At 33.7% G+C, this 24,998-nt stretch overlaps 1 protein-coding gene across 6 annotated transcripts in view; it reads right to left on the reverse strand.

Moving 5' to 3' along the window:
* Positions 1-6,383: 6,383 nt before the first annotated feature.
* LNPK (lunapark, ER junction formation factor) overlaps positions 6,384-24,998 on the reverse strand; it is a 68,279-nt gene continuing 49,664 nt past the window's right edge. For 2 of the 6 annotated variants that reach the window (XR_004319952.1, XR_004319951.1), the window contains exons 10-15: positions 19,450-19,555; positions 18,133-18,203; positions 17,176-17,346; positions 15,548-15,630; positions 15,206-15,373; positions 10,101-10,237 (exon numbers count right to left, since the gene is read on the reverse strand). Coding sequence is in view for 4 of the 6 variants with exons in the window: in XM_032479728.1 (XP_032335619.1) it covers positions 10,002-10,237; positions 17,176-17,346; positions 18,133-18,203; positions 19,450-19,555 (584 nt within the window). In the remaining 2 variants the exon portion in view is untranslated. Of the gene's footprint in view, positions 10,238-15,205; positions 15,374-15,547; positions 15,631-17,175; positions 17,347-18,132; positions 18,204-19,449; positions 19,556-24,998 lie in introns of those variants that run through there. The other 4 variants (XM_032479728.1, XM_032479727.1, XM_032479729.1 and 1 more) reach the window with 3 other exon arrangements.

A 24,998-nucleotide genomic window follows, 5' to 3' on the forward strand; every position in this document is an offset into this window, starting at 1 on the left:
ACTTGAGTCAGATTTTGCTGTAATTGCTATCACAATTCCAGAGTAATCTGCACCAAGATGCATTACTGCGTACTGTGTTGTGATTATTTCCAAATGTTTATCAGAACCCAGATTTAGGAAATTATTTGTCCATCCATAAGAAGCAGTCTTGACAACTTGTGAGATTTCCAAAGAAATATATTAAGGGAAGATCAAGGATTATGGTGCCATATTGTGTATAAGAAGCAACTGCTTATTAAGACAAAACCTTTGATTCATTCCTCTTAATTAAAGGAATTAATGAGCTGTGCATGCCTATATATGTGCGTATAAGGGAAGGAGGAGAAACTATGTAAATGTATGCGAGCTTTCCTACCATTCTACTGGCTGAAAGAACTTTATTTAAGCTGCTGGAAGAAAAAAATTATCTGAGCTTCTCAGATTCCTTCCTAACTTTTAAGTCCACATTTTTCATAAAGCATTCATTTCTCGTCTTTATTACAAAGTAACAGAGGTCTTTATGCTTTTACTGCCCTGATAAACTTTTTTTCCCTCTGCCTTTTGAAGTTGAACTCTTTCCTAAGACTTTGCACATATGAAAATGTTCTGACTTTGGGAATAACTGAACTATTTACTTGAATTTAGAAATCTTTCTGTAACACAGTGATTTGTTGTAGATCACCATTCTAAAGTTTTAATTTTTCACTTTAAAAAACACTTGCTAAAAGTAATACACATTCTTGATATTCAGTTTGCAAAGTACGGGGGGGGGGGGAGTGAAAAAAAAAAGTAACATATACTACAACCCAAAAATGATTTGTTAAATTTGTTATTTTATAACATGTCATGTTGTTACATTTTTATAAATCCCCCTTAGATCCTTGTACATGAGACCAGACTATGTATAATGTGTAACCTCATATTCACTTTTCTCTTAATATTAAATATTGAGCATTTTCTCACATTAAAAATACTTCAAAAATATTTAAATGCATTATTTAAACCCTCACCCAACCTACAAAGCAAATGTACAAACTCAAAGTATATCCTGAAGGAGAAATGGAAGAAGTGGAAGGAATGAGACCAGGCATTGAAGCCCTCCGCCAGCATTCGCCAGAGTATGAGGACAAAAACTCTTTATCACTTGATAGCTGTTCTGTAGTCCGTAAAAAGTTAAGAGTTTGAAACTCTTCCCAGTAACCAGGTGCCCATGACTTCAGGTGCTATGGAATGGTCAGTTACTGGCTTGTGCTTTTGGCAACAGCAGTTCACGTGAGAGAAGCTACAGGAGGCAAGTGGGACCCCACAGAGCACAGACACAGTTTGGTTGTGTACATATCAATTTATAAAGCACATAAGCTGAAAGGACTAAAGACTGAAAAAGAACCTAAGGAAGAGAAAGCAGGTAGTGTGTTGCCATGACAGAAAGCAGTGAAATAACTGTAAAACTTTTTCTTAGCATTGTGCTTTAGATTTCTTATATTAAAAACCAAGAGAGAGAGAGAAATAGGCAAGTGTAGGTGATAAAAACTAATTTTATGGTTGCCTGAGCAGAAAGTTCCAGGATGGGGGTGGAGGGAGGAAACAAAAGGGGGGTTGGTGGAACTTTAATCATCAAATCCAGTAAGATACCTTGTGATTCCTTACAATACCCCTATCTTATTTTCAAAATGCAATCTCACTAAGCTGACAAGTTTTAAGCAATTTTCACATCTAAGTGATCACAGATAAAGCTATCAGCAATCTAAAAAACACACAAGACCAACACAAGTAACTATAGTTTCATTTTTATACTGATTTTGCCACTGCTGTAGTATTGCTGCTTTGTACCTGCCATATAGCTTCTGGCCATGGGGATGATTTGATGTATTCTTTAATGCCCAAAGACAAGGTGCTTGAGATTCAATTGATTTTTTACATCATTAAATATTTCAGTAATGTTAAGTAATATCCTTGATAGTTCTTCTCCTAGAAGAGAGCTACAGCATTCCTGCTCTAGTGATTCATGGTTTCCTTTGAAAATTAGATGAGAGCTATGTATTCTCTTCCTAGAAAAATGTGCATGCACACTTAAAAAAGTCGGCAGAAAAGTTCCAGAGGCCCTGGGACTCCCTGAATCCCTGCTGACAACCTCTGTACCAGAAAAGGAGGAATTCATAAGGAAATAGTAAACTGGCTGAGCACTGTAAAGGGAGATCAAGGAAGGACAGGACGTAGAAAAGGAAGTTTCCCATTCTAGTCCAGAACTGGCCTGGACTTGCCCTATTTACTTCTTACAGCAGCTCTGTGTATTCCTCATCATTTTTCTATAGTCAAGGAAATCAAGGTTCAGAGAGATTACATAACTTCCCCACAAGGTCATACTACGAAAGTGGCAGAGTCAAAATGCAGGCTCGGTCTCCTGACTTTCTAAGTCCAATGTACATTTCACTTAGCACTTTCTAAGTCAACTTACTGGGTTTTCATCTTGGGACTTCTTAAAACAGAACTGACCTATTAGACTAAACTTCTACTAGCCTGTGAACTCCCTGAGGGTAAGGTCCATGTCTCATTCATTTCATATCTCCAGTGCCTGGCACATAGAAGGCACTCATAGAAGGAGAAATGAATGTATAAAGTAACACACTGGGGCAACAATCCCATACACAGTGGTAGAAGCTACATGCAGCTGTGTGTGGGCATAACATAAAAATCCCTGTCACCATTAAATATTCCTTTAGATAACCACTGGGCAGAGACTTCAACATATTTTAAACTGCAAATGGTAAAACTCTTGTACAGAAACAAGATTCAATCCTTTTGGGAAAAAACACATTTATAAGACACAAAGTAGCTTTACAACAACCTGCCTAACATTATCATGTCAACAATTAACATCTTTTGATAGTGAACTACTGCATCTTATTAAAAAAAAACCAAACCCATATTGAAAACAAGGGCATAAATTAGGACTGTTTCTAAAGATATCTAATTTTACAAATTTTATAAGAACACAAATGCATTTTTTGTTTTTGCAATAATTGCTCTGAAGATTAAAACTAAAGCACCATTTCAATGTAGTAAAGGTAATTGCTGCATTTACTGCTCATGTCATGTTGATGTATGACCATGTATCAAAGGTCATCCTTCTGTACTCATACATTATCAAATTTGAAAGCACAATATTTGATTCTGACCAACCTTTAAACTGCCCACAATGTGTGTGAAAAATAGATGAAGTTCTACTTTGGGTTTAAAAAAAAAAAATGAACCCATGTTTCGGAAGCAGAAGGGTCAAGAAGCCAGTGGCGAGGTTAGATGTCAGCACCATGAATCTCGCACTGTCTTAGCTTATCAATGAGGACTCGTACAATGATCACAAGCTAAAATTGCTGTACTAATGAAGACAAAGGTCTAAAAAATTAGATAGCACAGGCTCTCTGACAGAGGGCAGTACCTTGCAGACAATAATGAAGAAATAAGGGCATAAATCACTCTTTAGAGACAATAAAACCTATAATGCACAAATGGAACTGTTTACATGACTATTGGAGGCACTGTTAAAAACAAGTGTCAGCCACCATACCTCTTGTTATGAACACAGCAACCCCAAATTCAGCTTCTTCATTAGAAGGCAAGTCATCTGCTGCCCACCTCCTCTTCCTACTCCAAATACACAGCACTACCATCCTAACTCACAATTTAGTAGTCTTGTACCATCCTGACCTAAAAGAAATACTGAACATTCTCGCTTGCTTCAAACTACTGCTGACAATTGTTTGCTGGGGGGATAAATTGGTCTTATCAGAATCTACTAAAACCTGAACAGCTGCTGCTCTCTCCTTTGCTGGTTGAGGGGAGGGGAGGTGGTGTGGCAGGGTGGGCCAGGGGGAGGGCAGCAGGAAAGAAAAAACATCCCCACTCTTAAGTAATGATTGTGACTGTCTTCAAATAAATAAAATACTATTTAATTTCACCAAGCCCAATTACAGGAGATTGCCTTATTAAAAAGATCATACAAACATGCAAAACGAATCCAGGTCTTCAAAAATACGAGAAACCCAAGAGCCTGAGTCTATTTTTTTCAGATGCCAAAAAAGGAAAGGGCTTATAGGCAGTAGAGAAAAGGACAGGACTTCAAGATCCCAGATTCCAATTCCATTTACAATATCCATAAACTAAGTGATCTTGGGGAATTAATTTAATCCCTACTTGACAGGATTCCATCCCCTCACATGTCTGTGTGAGACTGTTAAGAGAATGGATATGAAAGTAACCAGAGCACACTGCCTGACCAGAAGTACATATTCAAAAAAAATGTGCATGTAATGCCCCACTTTCTTCATTCCTTCAAAATCAGACTAAGATAGAAATATTTATTTTCACAAAAATAAATGATTTTCCCCAGTTTTCCTAAATCGAGTGCCAGGGATCTGGTAAAAGTCTTTGGCAGTTGAAAATTTGGCCTATTCTCATATAATCCTGGAATAAGAACTTAAACTAATTTATGAGGGAGATTTTTGAGAACTCTTTTTAATCTTCTCAGAGTGCTTCCAAATTCTATCAATTTTGCTGCCAAAGGAAAAAGGAAGGTACAAATATTAAAAAGAAAAATGCATAAAGCAGAAAATCTAGGTTTAAAAAAAATCAAATAATATAGAAGTAAGTAGACAGTGTTCTCCTAAAACCCATGAGTAGTATAAATGAAACTACATATAACAGGGCCTGTAGAAGAGAAAGGATAGGAAATTAAATGGAACCTAAGTTTCATACAAAGGCAAGCTGATAAAGGTAACCAGGGGACATCCACTATCCAATAAATTCAACATTTTTAAAAGGCATTTTAAAATAGTATTAAAATAGTGTAGATTTGTTTCTGAGAAAAGAAATTAGGCTGAGACAAATAGTTTATGGATTGATACACTTTAATAAGCTTTTAATTCTGTACTCATTTTAATTTTTAATGTTGATTATATTCTAATAAATGTACTTTTCTATATTTTCTATTTATCTGTCTAAACTCAGATCCTGAATCTGTGGACATAAATCAAACACTTACTCATCCTTTAAAGGAGTTCACCAGCATACTTGTTAACCAGTCTCATTTGCTTCTGTCTTTTTTTGTGCATAGTAAAGTCAACTGACCGAGTGACCATGAAAAGGGACTGACTGGGGTTCCTGTTTTTTAGCAGCTGTTCCTCTTCAGCAATGACCATGTTATTGTGTGATTATCTCAACTGGTTTTAATTGAGGCAGAAACTAAAGCTCTACCAATGAACTGTTCAAAAACAAGACACTAGTTTCTTACATTAAAATTGTTCACAGTAACAACAGAAATTTTATATATTCACATTTTACTTATTAACTTGGTAGATTTAATACATTTAGGTCTCTAATAATTTTGAAACAAGTCAAATTACAAACTAAGATTTAGCAGATCATCAATTCACAACTGTATCTTAGTCCATCTTTATGTAAGTACTTTTATTATTTTTAATAGCTCTTTGGGAGTTCATAAATTATATTTAAATTTCTTCTATAATTTTTACAATGAACTGAAGTTATACTAGATAATAACTTACTAATTATTTTCTTTCAATTTTCTAAAGCAGCTCTGTTCTCCATAATTGTTTCAAAATAACTACCATAATGCCATAAATTATCTTCATTCTTTGACCCTTCCACTAACTTACTTGCACACAATCCAACAGGTAATATTGTAGAGTAATACTGTAAAGTATTATTATAAGGAAAAGAATTAGAAAAAAGTTTTAAGATAGTTAAGTAGTTACTGTCAGCTGGAAATAGAAGTAAACATGTTACGTATTTTAAATAAACTCTAACACCAATACTGATTGACAGTGTAAAATCGGTGGTTTAATATAAAGCATCCTACATTAAGAGCTGAGATCTGAGTGATGGCTTGGCTCAGGTGCTAGATATCCCTATGACTTCATATAAGTCATTTATATTTTCCAACACTCACCATACAATATTTAATGAAAATCATTATACAGTTAGTATCTCTTCCCCAACCTCACGAAGCTATAGCTCTCCTGATTCACTTATGTTCACCAAATAATAGTGACTGTATCTAATGCATACAATGAGAAAGACCAATTTCAGGAATAAAAGGTATAACTTAGTAACAATATTAGCAAAATTTCTAAACTTGGGTTCTAAATGGAACTATTTTAATTAAATTCAACAACTATTACTGAGTGTCCCTATGTCTATGTGAGGAAGAGCACTAGGAGGCTGGGGGATTAGTAAAAACTTTGTACATGCAAACCACAGAAAACAGTAGCACAGCTGTATTAAAAGTGGGGGGTGGGGGGGGACAAGGCAAGAGGAATGGTGGCAGTAGCTGTGGTGAGAAATGCCAGAGATAACTAGGAGTAAAATGACTTAGGCTTTGCAGGCCGTAAGGGTAAGTTTGGATTTTATTCCAAGAACAGTGAGTAATGATCAAAGGGTTTAAGTAACAGCATGACATGATTTGTTTTCCAATTGTGAAAACTCTTTCAGGCTACAGTGCACAGAATAAACAGCCATGGGCAAGACTGGAGACAAAGAAATCAGTTAAGAGACAAATTTGAGATGATACAGGCCTGAATTAGAAGGCAGTACAAAAGTAATTAAGAGCAAGATTTCTGAAGTCATTTGCCTGCATTCAAATCCCAGCTTTTTCATTTACCAAGTTGCTTACTCACTACACCTGTTTTCTCATCTATACTTCAGAGAAAAAAAATTTCTCACAGGGCTGTTGCCAAAGAACAAATAAAATAATACTCATACAACAGTTAGCATATTGCCTGGCACAGAGAAAGAATGCAAATGTTTATTACCATTAACATTAGTGGGATGGAGAAATGAGAGTATAACTGGAAGATGTTTAGGAGATGGAAACTGACAGTTAAGACAGAAAAAGGGGAAAGGGATGAGTGGATAGACTCTACTCTAGTTTCTGGCTTGAATAGTACCACTATTTGATGAGATTAGAAACACAGAAAGTTTGAAAGTTCTGAAGGTTTGAAGCAGAAAATAGTGTTCATTTTAAAATAAACTGATTGGGACAGACATTCCAGCAGGCAGGTGAAATACCACTCTGAAGTGAAGGAAAGAGATCAGTAGCGATCCGACAATCAGAGAGATAGATGGTAATTAAATCCAGGAGGGTTGATGAGAGCCCTAGAGAGAATACATGGAGGGAAGAAATGCTGACATAGTAGAAGCTATGGAACACCAACATTTAAAGGATGGGCAGGGGAAAAGAAGTCTGAAAATGACAGAGACTAGCCAGAGGAGCAAGAGAACAGTAGTGTGAGAACTCAAAAGCTAAAAGAAAAAAAACTGTTTCAAACTAAAGGGAGTACTCAATACTGTCGGACAGTGGAATAAGTTAAGACTGACAGTTTTCACTGCATTTAGCAACAAAGTTATTCATTCACATAATAAATATGTGTGGAGCACTGTGCTAGGCCCTGGAGATACAGGGGTAAATAAGACAGGAGTCTTGCACACATAGACTCTATGTCATGAAGGGATACAGTAAACTAGTAAGCAGATAAAATACTTACACATTGTGATAATAAAGTGACATGACCCAGTAAAAGGCAGAGGTCAGCTTTAGATAAGGAGCTTGGGTGGGCATCTTTCTGAGAAAAAATTTAAGCTGAGACCTAAGGTGGGAAAGGGGTTAGCATGGTCAGAGAATTCAGAGGCCCTGAGGCTATGTGGAAGAGGGATGGAGAGAGAAGCCAGACCTTGTCTGTAGATTATGCTAAGGGTATAGTGAGAAAATTTAGATAATGACCTGTTGAACATTAGTAAGTAGGGAAATTAAGATCTCTCTAGCTAATAGCCCTTAGCATTAAGTTTGCTTTTTCTCACTTATACTAGTCTTAATCAGAAATAGGACATTTTACCATTCTTTCAACCATCAGCTGTTTATTACACTATTAGAATAAAGCTTTCTATTTTAAAGGGTACTTTATGATTACAGCATGTTACCCGTTGTATTAATTTTACTAATCCTCCTTTTAACCATCTTCTGTATTTCTTTCAAAGATATTTCTCATAATATATGCTTGATTTTATCAACAAATTATATTTCTCTGAGGTATTCCTAATTTTCCACTGATGTACATCTGACTTTGAATGTTTTTTAATAAGAAAACTCAGTAAGGTGTTCCTAAAATAGTATGGTCCAATAATGCACAAAAAACCTGATATCAGGCTTCATTAAAAAATACTATATTCAGTAGGACTATATTCCATAGTTTCAGCTTCCTATTTCCTTAATTTATGCATTTATATACATGTATATGATAAAGAAAAGTTGATGAAGAAAACTTTGGCTTGATTCTGAACAGCTGAATTATATGTTCATATTGTTTTTTCATTTCCTTACCTGCAAGAGGAAGGATATACAGCCCTTTCATATTCATAGTATAAAATGCTACCATTTACCATTTATCTATTAATTATCAGGCAATGAGCTAATCACACTACATAAATTATTTCTAATTGTACCCATACCCCCAAAAGTAGGTGTGATTCTTCCAATTTTACAGATGAAGAAAACAGTCTCAGAGAGGTCAGGTGACTTGCTCAAGACTGCAGAGCTGGAATTAGCCCAGTTCGGTAATCTTGAAAACTCTGGTCACTATACCATTACACCTAAGACCATTAACAGACTGGGCTCCTTAAAAATACCTATCAGATATAAGATATTAAAGCATAAAGATGAATTTTTAAATGATAACAAATGGTATTGTCCCTCTGGCATAATAACTTGATTACAATTTTCTTTTTAATAATAGAGAAGAGAGATAAAAGGAAGATAGAAAAGATAACAGTGTACTTAAAAAAAACGTCCAAGAATTACCATTCTGGGTCAAAAAAATTTCCCAGTTAATCCTTAATACAAATTAAATTCAATGAACAACCAGTAACTAACTGCTTATTCTCACAAAACTATGTCTCTCGAAATAAAAAACTACAAATGGCCTAAGTTTTTCCTGAATCAGAAAAATCTAATCTCTAATTAGATTTTAATTGTCACTATTTCTAAATGTCACTATTTCTCTGAATTGGAAAGGCAACAAGTCTAAATAAAAAGATCATAATTTGATCTCAGTTGAGTGTATAGGCTTATTGAATGGTGAGCTCTTCCTACTAAGACTTTTCAGGTAGCCAAGCATCCACCCAAGATGTTGTCTGAAGGAGGCTTGATATTTAACAAAAAGAAACTGCTGCCAGATATCTTTATTTTCCTTAACAAAATACACACAAGAGCACAAATTCACTTATAATATCATCATTATTTTACAAATATAAATAACGTTCAAAATGCAAGTACAGTCAAGTGCAGAGATATTTCCTATATGTTAATATGTAAACATAAGCTAATTATATACATCAGGTACCTCTGGCCCAGCTGCAAAATAAGAGACATCCAAAAGTAACTCTGCACTTGACTGTTCAACTTTATTCTTAATGAGGATTCATGTCCATGCCTATATTGTTACTGCAGTAACTTTCATACCTCTTAATGTAAATGCCTAAATAGACATTTCACCCCCTGGCAAATATCTCAAGAGTTAAAATTCTATCCATTTTAATTATGAAGTATTAAAAAATCTTAATTGAGTTTCATTCCTTAAAACAAACACTTTTAGAACTTATTCCTAACTAAAGTTCTTCCTATGTCAAAATGGATAGTATTTACAGGTCACAACTAGAAAATAAAACTCCTATCATATTTGTTTAATTTTAGAATGAAAAAAAAATACCTAAAAGCTGTCTAAACAGTATCAGTTTTTGTACATTCAGAAGGATCTTACTTTACTGACACCACTTGCTTTTAATTTTAGTACCCAGTAGACATAACTTCAACATACTGAAATAACTAGGCAATCTAAATTCAAATGATATCAAGCATGTCTTTTGAGTGGGAAAAAAAAAGCACCACCTAAAAAAGCAATAACTGGCATCAACAAGACTACAGATACCCAGTTGAAGGCACGTGGAAGCGTTTACTACACTGTCAAAGGTTCTCCACATAGTTCAGGATTAGGAATAGCATCAGCTCTGGGAACTGCTGATTTGGCTTCACTCATTGAGGTTTCCTCGTTCTCAGTCTCTTCTTGCTTCTCCTCTGGTTCCTCTGTGCCAGGTGCTTGTTCAATCACTTCTTTGGTCTGCTCTGTATCTGGTGTTTTATCATCTGTCTGCTCTGTACTGTTATCAAGAACATCGTGTTCTTCTAAAGATTCTGAAAAGATAAAAGGGTCAAGATTTTAGGAATATCCAAATGTTGAAACTACTGAGTAAGATAAGCACACGCATATGTGGACTAAGAAACAGTCTAAGAACAGTCTAACATTATCCTTAAAGTCTTTGAAAATATGTCCTTAACCCCCTATAGCATACCATATATGAACTGGTGTGAATGAAGGGGGAAAAAATTAGGAGGGAAACAAAGCCATAAACATACTTTTACCTAAAACCCCATATATCATGAAATATAAGAACTTTCATAATATTTAGCAACTTTCCTAAAGATGGATTTGAAAGTTCAATGTTCAACTATATCAAAGTCCCAAGAGAATCATGTGCTGTAAGACAACAGCCTAGCAAACAAAGCAAGTATACTGACTCCCAGATTATGTTTCCTGAAGGAACTGGTCTCCCTTGTGCCCAGGCAACCCTATGACCAATGTGTAAATGTAAACTTTCGTGTTTGTGTACGTGTAGGTGGTGTGATTTCCCACACTGATGTACTTCTCTATTATCCAAGGACTGGGGAGGTCTGGATCCACCTTTTCCCCTCATCCCTCTGCAAGACAAGTCCTCAGGATCTAAACCGCTGGGTCAGAAGGGACTGCCAGGGAGAGAAAGGGATGAGTCTTTTGCTCCTGTCTCCATAGCAAAAGCCAAGGAAGGGTCTTAGTCCCTACCTGGAAATTTACTCCCTTTAAACTCTTTTGAGTTTCATTAAATTCAAATCTCTTAATAATAATTTAATAATAACAACAACAATAATAACAAGTTTAATTCTTTAAAGTTTAAAGAATGGGATAGGGAAGGGAATGACAGAAACAGAAAGCTTTGGGCCACCCAATTTCCAAATCAAAGTAAAAACCTAACGCTGAGGTGTTTCTTTGTTTTGTCTTTGTAATAAATAGCAACTAATATTCTTGTTAGGAGAAATATGTTTAAACCACATCAGCTACACAAATAGGATTTTTGTACCCTCACAGATGATCCCTTAGAATATATTACAAATGTTACTGATTCAAAAAATCTGGAGGGAAGGCCAGTCTACATTAGTAAAAAGTTCCAGTTTAGTTTCTTGTATAGTACAGGCCAGAATTTTCTAGATAAATAAAATAAATAGTTTTGCAAAGAAATTATGTACTATATATACACATGTTGACATGGAGGTCTTACAAATTTATGGTTTCATCGTATCAGTTTTAATAAATTCAAATTATCTGTATCTTACACACTCTATGCCAAGACTCAAAAAATATTTTAACTATTTCTTCAAACAGATACCTTAGACGCTAGTTTACAGAATTAATTACAATCTCTTTCTCTCTTTTTATATATAGAATGAAAGGCCAAAACTGCACAGTTAGGGACATCCAAGTTAATGAGGTTTTACTGTATGAAAATTTCACATGATCACAAAAAGCAGTGAGGAATGTTCACGTCACAAAAATGCTATTTTTATCTTAAAAGGAACTTAAAATGGCACCACTGTACCACTTGGAATCTTACAAAAATCCAAAGTGGAAAAGCAGTAGGTCATTTGAGTTTTGTTATTTGAATGCCTCAGTGCTCAAAGGAAAAGCAGAAAGTGAAATGAAACTCTACAGACATGTACATGTCATTTCTGCTACAAGGGCAAACAAGTCCTTCAGCGAAAAACTTCAGGAGTCACTAACCATTTGCATTTCTACCTTCACAGAATTTATCCAGGGCAGAGTTTTAAGAGCCATGATTTTCCACAACTCTCTGGCCATAGAGCAATACTTACTTGCCAAGAACTTTACAATTGATTATAATTTAGTAAGCTTTCCAATAAAGTCACACAAAATGAAAAAACATAAAGCTCAGAATCCAAGACTCTGTTCATCAATAAACGTATTTAAGTGAACACAGGCCCACATAATTTTTCATATTCTGTCTGACAGACTGCCTCAGTACTGAACTTAAACAGGGGAGGTATCAAAGTTCATGATTTATCATATTACCAAAGCTTTGTGATACAACTATTTTCAGAAACAGACACATCCCTAGTCAAATCCAATTTAATTAAAAAATTCTGGGGTCTTAAAGAAGTAGTTAATACAAAGAGAAGAACTATAGTACTTAATTTCGTAACACTACAGAGGTGAATTTTAAGAAATACCATGTGCTGTCACAATCAGAAAACAGCATTATACACATATACAAGTACACCAAAACTTGCTCATCAATACTGTATTGTATTTCAGAGACTATATAGAAGACTAAAAACTAGTGAAATGATGAGTGGGGTTTGAAAACAAACAAAAAGCCTATTAATGACTACTTTTCTCTCCCCAGGTTAATTTGCAGAAGAGTAATTTTAATAGCAGTAACATTACAAAAAACCTGTATGTGCACATGTGTCATGATGCCTATAATGCAGACATCAGCTAGTAAAAACAATGTAGATATTCAATGTTTGGAAGCCAACGCCATTTTGTGAGAAGTCATCCCAACAAGATTTAACTGAACCAGGTGTGCAAGATCAACAGAGAATTGTATTATCAGTTTAATAACTAAACCACAGAGCTTTATAATAAGATTAGTAAATGTATTCCAAAAGTACACTTTATTTCTATGGGAGAGTATCATTTGCCTATTCTAAAAACAGTTTTTCTATGAAGCTGTGGTTTAAAATAGCTTGGTGGTATAAAATGCATTACAGTAGATGTCAATATTTAGGCATAAAATGCTGAAAGAGAAACCAGCCTTTGTGTTCACACAAATTAAATACTTCTCCCTTATGTACCACCAGTTTAAGACTAAACCTGACACAAAGTTACCTGAATGACCTAATTTCATCTGTAAGAAAATTTTAAAAATCACCTTTGACATTTGTTATGCCCAGAAAACAAAATATCACAATGCAATGAAACAAAAATGACCCAAGGAATTTGTTCTTTTCCCCACTCCTGCCCCTACCCCACTCCCACCCCAATATTCTTGAAAGAGAAGCTTTTTCCACCAAATTTTAACAGCTGTTGTTTGGGCAAAGCTTCCAGATGTTTGGGCAAAGCTTCAATTCAGCTACACAACTCACTCATAACACTGAGCGTAACTGTGTAACAAATACTGCTATCTCACTCATACACCACACACATGCAAAAACAGGTAAAAAGATCACCTTACCTTTAGGTTTTTATTCTAGCTCTTGAAAGAATAATTTTCTAAGAAAATTAAAGAATAGTCTAGCAAAACAATTTCATATATCTCCAAAAGAAATACATAATTTCCACAGCAAAACACATGATTCTACTTAGATTATGCCTTCAAAAACCCCTCATATTGTAGTGAATCCATTTAGATTCTTTTTATTCCTTTTTGCAATAACTTAAAAAAAATTTTTCGCCTTGCTAACATATCAGTATCCACTCTATGTGTAGACTATAAAACTTACCCAAAGGAAATCTGTTAAATTAATGGACAATTTGTCTTTGAACTCAGATTTTAAACAAAACAAGTTTTTGCAAGATCACTCTGCCTTAAGGGAAATGGCTAACTTATATTTAAGGAATAGACATGAATTTCACTCCGAAAACTCAACTCAATGACTCAATGAATAAAATTCAAATAAATGAAAACCACCTATGAAAAAACAGTTCATATTAAACACACAGACTATTGTTTAATTATTTACCATTGGTGAACAAACCCATTAGGTGAGTATAAATGTTAAAACTAGTAGGTGAAGATGTTTTAGAAAAGGGAATCAAAAGGCCAAAAGATCTCTATGCCTAAAACAAATATGCAAAAACATACTACAGGTAAGTTTACATCTTCAGTAAGCTATATATAATTAAATATAAATAAAGGTATAAGCTTTTTGGACCTGATAAATACACAGAATTCAACAAAATTTACATTATCAAATAGTTCAGTTTCTTACAGCATCATAATAAATAATACTAAAAATAGAATTTTCCCTAGTTCAACATAACCTAATTGTAACAGTACATTGCTTAAAAGAAAGGAAGAGCAGAAATCAAATTATCAAGATAAATTACACTTTAAATAAATTTTACTTGCTATTTTTGATAGTACTGATTAGATGCCATGGGTTTTATAATTAGCAAGTTACTTCCACTCCCATAAGTGCTATATTCTACTAAAAGAATTAAATAAGATCCACTCAAATATAACTGAACAATGAAAACAATATTAGTATTTTTCAAACATGCTAACTACAAATCATTATACTGGAATACTAACTGCAGAAACCTCATATGCTGATTAAGAATGCTATGTATCAGTTATTTTGGAAAGCACATTAAAAAAAACACCTGATAAACCCACTTTAACATGGCTTAGCAGAGACTCAAATATTACTATATTATTCATTTCACAATAAAAGAAACCGAGGAACCAAAAAGCAGTTCATCACTTTGGCATACCATATCTAGTATGTTCTTAGATAAAATGACAATCCTAATTTCTTGCTTTCTCTAACGCTCTATTACCAAAGCATCTGGATACACAGTTCTAGAAAAAATTCTAGGAATTCAAATGAGCAATTAATGGGAGGAATTTCTTCTAGGTCTCATTCTTTGACGAAAACTTTCCAAGATTTCATATGTTGTTCTAAAGAGTGATTCGAAAATTTCAAAAGCCTTGTGCCTCATCCTAAATGCAAAATCTTCCAGTAGCACAATCAAGACAAAATTTAATTTCAAAGTCTTGCATCATAAATTGAAAAACAAGGTTTCTTCTATTAATCCTACATTTAAATGGTTATGGAATATTTGTTGAAAAAAATTCAGATGGAAGAAAGTTACCTTTTAGTTCCAATCAAAGAGCTATTTCAATATTTTTTAAAATTTAAAAAATTAAAGCAAGAGAGTTTTTCTTTCAGACCTCAAGTTTCCACATTAAAAATGCAGAAATCAGCAAATATAAGCCCTTAATAACACTGGCTGTCAGCAGAGAGACTGAGATGATATGCTCTTACTTCATAGTTCAATCTAATCATCAGGGTAAGCCACCAGCATTCAAATAAATGCAGCTTCATCTGTTCATCAGAAATGCTTCCAGTTGTTTACTAGTGGAATCCAGCTTGGAAATGACAACTGTGTATCACAGTCTTGAGGCAGGAGTCTTGGAAAAAATTTTCAGTCTTCTGGAAAACCAAAAAAGTAAAAGGTGCTCATAATAGCCATTTTGATAAATCCAAAGAGATGAAGAAGTTACTATTCTAGAGACTACCTTAACCAAATGGAATTGGTGCTTCAGTTTCTAGCACTGTGGAGTTATCAGACCCTGCTTCAAGCTTGTCTTCACCTATTAACATTACCTTATTAGGGTTGAGTTTGAGCCAGTTAGACTTCATTCCAGAGATTTCTGACAGAAAATGAGACATCTGGGATATTGCTCCTCCTAGATTAGATGAGAAGGAAAGGTACAGAGCTGGGTGTTGTTTGCTAACTATGCATCTTGACCTTAGTAGAAGATAGAAAGCATGGGGCTCATTATCAAGATTTCTATTTTGTTGGTTGTTTTCTCTTTTTTTTTGTCCCAACTACTGGTTTTCAAATATTCACTTTAGCTTTCATAAGCAAGGTTACTCATGGAAAGGACTTCAATTTTTCCTCTAGGCATCTTCAGTATGAAATTCTTTAATTTTCAGTTCCAAGAGGCTGCAATGGCAAGGCAGATGATTTGCATGTGACAGCATGCAGCTCAGAGCATGACTTAAGCAAAGAAAAAATCTGATATTCTGTTTGGAGTGGACGTTTCAGACTTGGAGAAGACGAATGCATTGATTCAGTGTTGGAAGTACACAGGCCTCTTGTAATGGCTATTTGTATTCAAATTCATTTTGATATTTGTTAGTAAGCCAAAAGCCAAGCCCAAGTCAATGCATGATATTTTAAGTTCATTTTCAAAGTTTAAACAAACAAACAAACAAAGACACTCAAATTTTCATACTAACCTTCCAATATGTGAAAATTCACTACCTCATATATTATTCTCAGTAAAAGCAATCTTTCCACTATTCAGTGATTTTGTAAAGAAATCAAATACATGTAATTGATAATTTCTAGAAGTTAAAAGGATGAATACTGACTGTTAAACTATGTGAACAAAACTTCCTATATGGATTTTTTTTTCTATACCAGGCGAAGCACCAAAATATCAGGGCCTGTGTCATAATTTTAGCAATCTTCATAATTCAGAGCTGCTTAACAAACAGCTCCTCATCCAATATTAATAGCAAGAAATAGTTGGCAATTAATAGTCAGATCTTCCACCTTATCTTTTTCATTTTTCATGAAACTTCCTCAAGAATTCCTAAAACAGAATTGAAAGACAAGTTCTAAAACCCAATGAATCCTAATAAAAATCTGTTTCTCTAAAATAAGGTTGTTTTACAACAAAGACATTCATCAGCAGCGTTAATCTCCTGGACCTCGATAGATTGTTCCAAAGTCCTATCAACACAGTCATCTGAAGAACATAAGGATGACTTTCCAATTCCAAAGTTTCCTGCTTTTGAGTAACTCCTATTCATTCAAATCATAAGCACAAATCTATTTTTATCAATGTTAATTATAAATCTTATAAGAAATTTACCCGTAGGAGTAGTAGTTTCATGATGCTAATAATCTGCTTCATTTAAATAAATTGAAAAATTCCATGAAAACATTACTAGTTAAATCTCCCAAGAGCTATTATAAGAGATAATGCCATAAACAGTATTTACCTAGTTGTTTCTAGATGTTGATTAACACAGTATAACTTGTGCTTTAAAACTGAAACACATCATACAAATCACATAGGAGGCCATAGTATCAGAGCAATAGCTGATATATACATGCTGCAAAATCTGATCCATTGCAAGAAGCCTAAAAGCATTGTGCTGTTATTGTTAAACAGCAAACATTATTAAGAGATAAAACTTTTTAATTAACATGTTCATACCTTCACTGATCTGGTTCTCTGATGAAATCACACTTTCTGAGGGCAAGGAACCAACTGAACTTGAACCTTCCACTGCCTGCCTCTTCTCAAAACTAAACTCTGGAAGTCTTGGAGCCTGGGGCCTGGTCTTTCTTGCAGGATTCAAGAAAAAACAGTAGGCACAACGAAAAGCTGCAGAGAATTAAAAAATAAATAAATAAAACCATGAACCAAATAAATTTTAAGGACTAATCAGGTAACACTCAAGATTACTTTTACAAATAGTCAAAGAACCCTTCAAAAGTTATTTATCCCTTGTGAAATTCCATGTGGTTTTAATAATATTATGGCAGGTGTTCTAACAAAGTTTATTTTAAAGCGTACTTTCTAATTATTATTAGAATTATAATATCAACTTTAAAGCAGAAAAGATAGTAAGTTACATAGCAGGTTAACTAATAGTAAAGCAATATTAATAATTACCTAAATGCATTACAGAAATTACATTTCTAGTCACCAGGATCATTAGGTATGTTCAAATCCAAAACCTTGTTCATTTGCCCCCCAAAATGTAGTATGTCATATTTGAGAAGCATAATTAATTTAGTACAATATTTTTAAATAGTAGCTGCACATGAAAATACTCTGAGAATCTTTAGAAAAGATATACCTGATACCTGGACCCCACCCTAGATCAATTAAAGCAGATTATCTGTAGGTGGGACCTTGGCATCATAATTTTAAAAGCTCTCCAAATGATTCTGAGGCACAGTGAAGTTTGAGGACAACTGGCTGAGAGACTGTACATTGTATGAAGATAAAAGCAGAGTTGTCTTTCCTGCTTTGCTGTGTGTTCTACAATATACCTGAACAACATGACAGAGACAGTACCTAAAATATAATGACATTACATGGGAATTGGTATAGAATGAAATATTTGAGTAAAATATTTCAATCTAACTGCCCAATAATTCTTACCAATGTATTCAAATTCTTCTTTCAAAGCCATGCCATTGTGAGAAAAACATTGCTGACATATAAGGGCATACCTACACCAAAAGGAAAAGTGAACAGACCAATTACAAATCAGACAAAAAGCCCATGAGAGAGGCTACTTCAGCCATCACAGTGAATTTATATTTTAACATAGCTAAATGTGTCACAACAGATTAGATGTTACTTAGTAAACAATAAACAGTACACTTTAAGCATGACAACAGCCAAAATTTCAACTACTTTAAAACATAATTTATACATCTACTTAAAAATAAACTAAGCAACAGTCAAAAGAAAATAGTCTTACTAAGTAAGCAGAACTATATTTGATAACAGAACACTTCAGTTTCAATGTTTCCTAACATATATTCCTGGAGATGACAGACCCCAAGTCTGTGGTCAGATAAGACTGGAAAAGATGAAACCTCTCAAAGATTCACAATGATTATTATTAAAACCTCTGAGAAGACTTGCAGTAAAGAAATGAATTTAATTTTGTTTAGCTGAGTACAAAGGCTAATTCCTATACATCATGATTACTGTATCTATCCCAGTTACACTTAAACATCTTCCTCATTTTCTATTTATATACCCTCTGTGTTCTCTGTGTATGTACATAACAAATACTTGGCCCTGTCAAACAATATTCTACCTGTTTTGAATAGCATACAATTTATTTCATTAACATTAAATTCTAGTCCCTTTATTAAAACAACAATATTAACTGATAACACTGTCAAATATTTACTCTAGTATCCTAAGAATTATTTAAAATCTATACTGTAACAATTACTCTCCTCATATCATACCTATCTTCCTAGAGTTACTATAAGGATTAAATAAGATAATAAATGGAAAAGCACTTTAGAACTGTAAGTGCCAAATATATGAAATTGTCCTCACTGTTAGTGAAATTATCACCATCATTAAGTCTAGTACTCATATCTATAAAACTCCAACTCTGCACTATTTATGTGCTCTTCAAGTTTAAAGGATTCAATGAAATGATTCAATTTTACCAAAAATAATCTTATAGTACAATTATAACAAGGCAGAGTTACAGTATTTTTTCCATTATATATAATACATTTTAAAATATTTTATCTAAATACTTTATCCAAACTGCTACTGAAAAATAATTGAATAAACTCTTTTGCAGGGCTATAAAATACCCCACTACGTTCTAAAATCAGGAAACAAGAGCCACAAAATGGTAGAAAATCTAATACATGTGCACACACACCCTAACCAATAAGATTTTCTTTATTTTCATTTATCTACCACCCTAGTAAACATTACCTGTTTTGTGGACCATCACCAACTAAATATTCAACAATTCTATCCAGAGCACCTCGTTCTCGGGGCAGAATGGGTCTTGCTAAAGGTGGGCCAGGAGGATGAAGACCTAGTAAATAAATAAATAAGTATATATAAAATTTATATATATATTTAAAATTTAATTCAGTTGCCAAGAACTACCTATGCTTGTTAGAACTTTTAAATAACTTTTTAAAAATAAAAATAGCTATTAATCTGTTTTCAAATTTGCATTAAAAATACTGCATTATAAAAAATTTATTTACATATGTGTTATATTATAGAACCAGCAACAAAATCTATTAAGGAATAAAACTATGTTGAGTTCTGTACAAATTAATTTTTGTAAGTGCCCAGACTCTTAAAAGCTTATGTAATAATAAACTAGAGGACTTCCACTTTGGACCGTAATAGAGTAATCAGTGTTGGATTTAACCTTTCCACCCAAAACAACCAAAATACTGTGCAAAATATATGATGCAATGGTTTTAAAGACATTGGGTATCAGGCAATGTAGGATAAAGATCTCTGACAGACAAAAAGCAAATTAAGATGAGCCCTACAATTGCCCCAGCTCATTGCCTGGAGAGTGTTTCCAGGTAGCAGCTCAGGCAGGCTAAATCCAGGTGAACTGCATCAGTCTCCCTGAGTTGAGGAGATAAAGCTGGAACTCAAGGGAGGCCAAGGGAGGTTGAGTTCACTGGAAAGAGTACCAGGGAGGAGAGAATGCATAGAGCAAGAACATCAAAGATCTCCAAAGGAGTCATGTGAGAAAACTACCTGAGGACAGAGAAAGAAATTCCCTAAAATATTAAAGGTACCAGTGTTCACATGGGGCAAAAAAAGATCACATGTTCCCAGCAGCCAGAGTAGAAAACTTCGTAACTCATAGGTCATTGGGTAAGTATTCAGAGGAGCTTTGTATAGGAATGTAAAAATACCCAACATCCTATAAGGTAAAATTTACATGTCTGGCATCAGATCAAAAAATTATTAGATACGCAGATTAGCAAGAAAATACAAACCATAATGAGAAAAATCAATCAAAAAAGTAACCCAGAAATGACAGAGATGATAGCATTAATGGACAAACATATTAAAACTCTTATTATGATTATATTCTATATGCTTGAGAATCCAGAGGAAAGACTCAATATATTAAGCAGAGACATAGAAAAAATTTCAAAGATTCAAACTGAACCCGTACAGATGAAAGCTACAATGTCTTAGATTAAAAAAATCCATAGATGTAATGAAAAGCAGTTTGGACATTACAGAAAAAAAAAATTAGTAAACTTGAAGACAGAGCAATAGAAACCATACAAAATGAAACACAAAAGACTGAAAAGATTTTTAAATGAACAATCATCAGTGAGCTGTGGAACAACTTCAAGTAGCCTAGTATACATATAACTGGAGTGCAGAAGAGGAGACAGAGGGAAAGAAAAATACATTTGAAGAAATAATGCACAAAAAATTTCCGTATTTGATGAAAACTGTAAACCCACAGGCCCAAGGATATCAACAAACACTAAGCACAAGAAACATAATTTTGCATGAAGGCAAGCATAATCAAATTGCTTAAAAACAGTGATAACGAGAAAGCCTTAAAAGCAGTCAGAAAAAGACACATTATGTACAGAGAAACAGAGGCAAGAATGACAGATTTCTCATCAGAAAATAGGCAAGACAGAAGACAGTGAAACACTATCTTTAAAGTTCTGAGAGGAAAACTATCAAATTAGAATTCTGCATTAGTGAAAATATCTTTTAAAAATGAAGACTTTCTGAATACAAAACTGAAAGAATTTATCACTAGCAGAATTGTGCTATAAGAAATGGTAAAGAAAGTCCTTCAGACAGGAGAAAAATGACACCAGACAGAAAGTTGGATCTACACAAAAGAAAGAGGAGTACCTGAAATGGTTACCAACTGGGTAAATATATAAAACTTATTTAAATCTCTTTAAAAAACAATTGATGGCTTACAGAAAAACTAATGCAGGCTTCCCTTGCTATCCAAAAGTTCCTATGAAAGCTTTCGTAAGCCAAATGGCATAAAGTGAAGAAGTAATTACCTTAGGACACATCTTGCTAACGGATGCACAAAATAAATTGAGATAAAGCACAGAGGCTCACAGACATAGTTCAAAGCTATGGTGGCTTGATGCTGAGATGCTGAGTGTAGTTCCCAGGGAAGGAGCTTGGCGGTGCCACTCTTGCTGCTTGGGATGTGCGCTGCCTCTATAATGGCTCGCTGCAAAACAAATGCTAAACGCTATTTTCGCTTATCACCTTTTTTTGTAAAAGCGAAAACCCTCTTCCAATTTCTTTCAGGTAGTGAAAACAGGTACTAACGTAGGTCTTTCACAAAAGCAAGGTGGTGTAAAGTGAACTTTCAAAAAGCAAGGGATATCTGTAATTCCTTGAGGGGTTTACAACACATGAAAAAGTAAAATGTATGACAACAGCAGCACAAAGGCCAGGAGGAGAGAAATGTAAGTATACTGTAGTTTGATTCTTAAACTACATGTGAACTAGTATCATACCACTTGAGATGAACTCTGATAAATTAAAGATATATACTGCAAACCCCAAAGTATAGCTAAATAAGCAATGAAAAAAAAGATAAAATGGAATCATAAAAGATACTCAACCCACAAGAAGGCAGAAAACAAGGAGAAAGGTAACAGAACAGATGGGACAAATAGAAAAAAACCAGCACGATAAAGAGATTTAAACTCAAACATAAACAAATCAATCATTACATTAAATGTATGTGGCCTGAACATCCTCACTATCAGGCAGGTTGTCATAATGGGGAAAAAAAACACCTAACAGATGCTGCTTACAAAAAAACTCATTTTAAATATAAAGACAAAAATAGATTAAAAGTAAATGATAGGAACCTAATTACCTCCCTCTTCCCTAAAAAAAGAAAACCTTAAAAAAAAAGTAAAATAAATCTGTTCAAAAAAAAAGTAAATGATAGAAAAATATATATAAATACACTAACACTAAAATATAAATACACCACCACTAATCAAAAGAAATCTGGAGCAGCTGTATTAACTGCAATCAGAGTAGATTCTGGAGGAAATATAATCAGGGATAAGAAGGGTAATTTCATAATGACAAGGAGTCAATTCATCAAGAGGACATAACAATCCTAAACAAATATGAACATCATAACAGAGCTTCAAAACACATGAAGCAAAAACTAATAGAAATATGAAAAGAAATAGACAAATACACAATTATACATGGAGATTTCAACAGCAGCCTTTCAGTAATTGACAGAACAAACAGAAAATCTTTAATAATATACAACACTATCTACTACCAACTTGACCTAATTGACATTTATAGCCATTCTATCCAACAGGAACAGAATAGATATTCTTTCCAAGTGAACATAAAACATATACTAAGACAAATGATAGTCTGAGACATAGAACGAGTCTAAATACATTTAAGAAGATTAATATAATACAAAGTATGTTTTCTGGCCACAACAGAATTAAATTAGAAATCAACAACAAAAAGACATGGAGAAAATATCTGAATATTTGGGGACTAAATAACATACATCTAAATAATCCACGTTTAAAGAAAAATCAAAAAAGAAATTACTAAGTATTTTTAACTGAGTGAAAATGAAAAAACATATCAAATTTATGACATGCAGCTAAAGCAACACTTAGACGAAAATTTATACCACTGAACACCTATAACACTAAACACCTACAAAAGAAGATGGGTCTAAAAATCCATTAATTCAGCTTCCACCTTAAGACAAAAGGTAAGAGCAAATAAAATCCAAGGAGAACAGAATAAAAGAAATAATAAAAATCAGAGAGGGAATTAATGAAAGAGAAAATGCAAAAATAGAGAAAAGCTGCTTCTTCGAGATCAATAAAACTGATAAATCTCTAGCCAGACTAATCAGGGGAAAAAAAGGAAAGATACAAAATAAAATATTAAGAATGAGAGAACTGTCATAAATCTAGATAGTAAAGATATTAAAAGAATAATTAGAGTATGTTATGAATAACTTTATGCCAATAAATTCTGTAAGTTAGATTAAACAGACAAATTCCCTGAAAGACTAACAAACTACCAAAACTCACAAGAGACCAGGCCCAGATACTTCAACCTGTAAATTCAATCTGAAACATTTGAGGAAGAAATAATATCAATTCTACCAAAACTTGTCCATAAAACTGAAGACAAGAAAATACTTTCTCATATTGAGGTGAGTATTACTCTGATACCAAAACCAGACAAAAATATTACAAGAAAAAAAACAAAAACAAAAACAAAACTATTGGCCAATATCCCTAAAGAAAACTGATATAAACATTCTTAGCAAAATTTTAGCAAACTGAACCCAACAACACATATACAAAATAAAACATCATGACCAAGTAAAATTTACCTCAGGAAAGCAAGGTGGTTTAACATCTAAAAATCAATGTTAAAAAATCAATCCATGTATTTCATTATACGAATAGAAGTCCAAACAAACAAACAAACAAAACCTAAAACCCTATAAGAGCATCTCAATAGATGCAGAAAAAGCATTTGACAAAATCCATCATCTATTACTGATAAAAACTTGCAGCAAACTAGGAATAAAAGGGTACTTCTTCAATCTGAAAAAGGCTATTTAAAAACAAAAAACAAAAAACAAACCCTTACATCAGGCTGAATGGTGAAAAACTAACTGCTTCCCTCCTAAGATCAGCAATAAGGCAAGGATGTCTGTGCTCACCACTTCTATTTAACACTGCATTAAAGGTTCTAGCTAGTGTAATAAGGCAAGAAATAGAAATGAAAGGCATCCAGATTTAAAAGGAAGAAGTAGAATTGTCTTTATTCACAGACAATGTGATAGCTTGTGCAGAAAATACTATGGAATCCACAAAAAAGCTATCAGAACTAATAAATGAGTTAAGCAATATTACAGGATACAAGATCAATATACAAAAATCAACTCTATTTCTCTATATATTAGCAATGAATTGTAAATAGTTAATAATATCATTTACACTAGGATCAAAAATGAATTAGATGTACATTTAACCCAAAAAAGATGCACAATCTATAAACTGAACACTCAACTGAACACTCCAAAACAATCCTGAGAGAAACTAGAGGAGATCTAAATAAATGCATAGGTATATTGTGTTCAAATAATAAATTAAGCAATATCAGAGGAGATGAATGGAGAGCAGAGAGAGGAGGAAAAACCTAAGATTTAGTTAATGATTACATCATATCATATAAAAGCAGTAACAACAAAAATAGTTACACTTTCAAACTCTATGAATTGTAACTCCAGTCTCTGAAAACTGAAAGAGAGCTGTTTGCAGGAAATACTCTGAACTGAGAGACTACAAAGAAGAAGGCACTTAGAAGAAAATGAGAGAATAAAATAAGTAAGATGGGATGTTTGCCTTTGTAAAGCAAGGCTAGGTAAGAGTAAGATAGGCAGCAATGGAGGTTTACATGGAGACCTTGTAGAAGAC

This window comes from Camelus ferus, chromosome 5 (genome assembly GCF_009834535.1).
Source record: "Camelus ferus isolate YT-003-E chromosome 5, BCGSAC_Cfer_1.0, whole genome shotgun sequence".
In the NCBI taxonomy this organism is placed as follows: Eukaryota; Metazoa; Chordata; class Mammalia; order Artiodactyla; family Camelidae; genus Camelus; species Camelus ferus.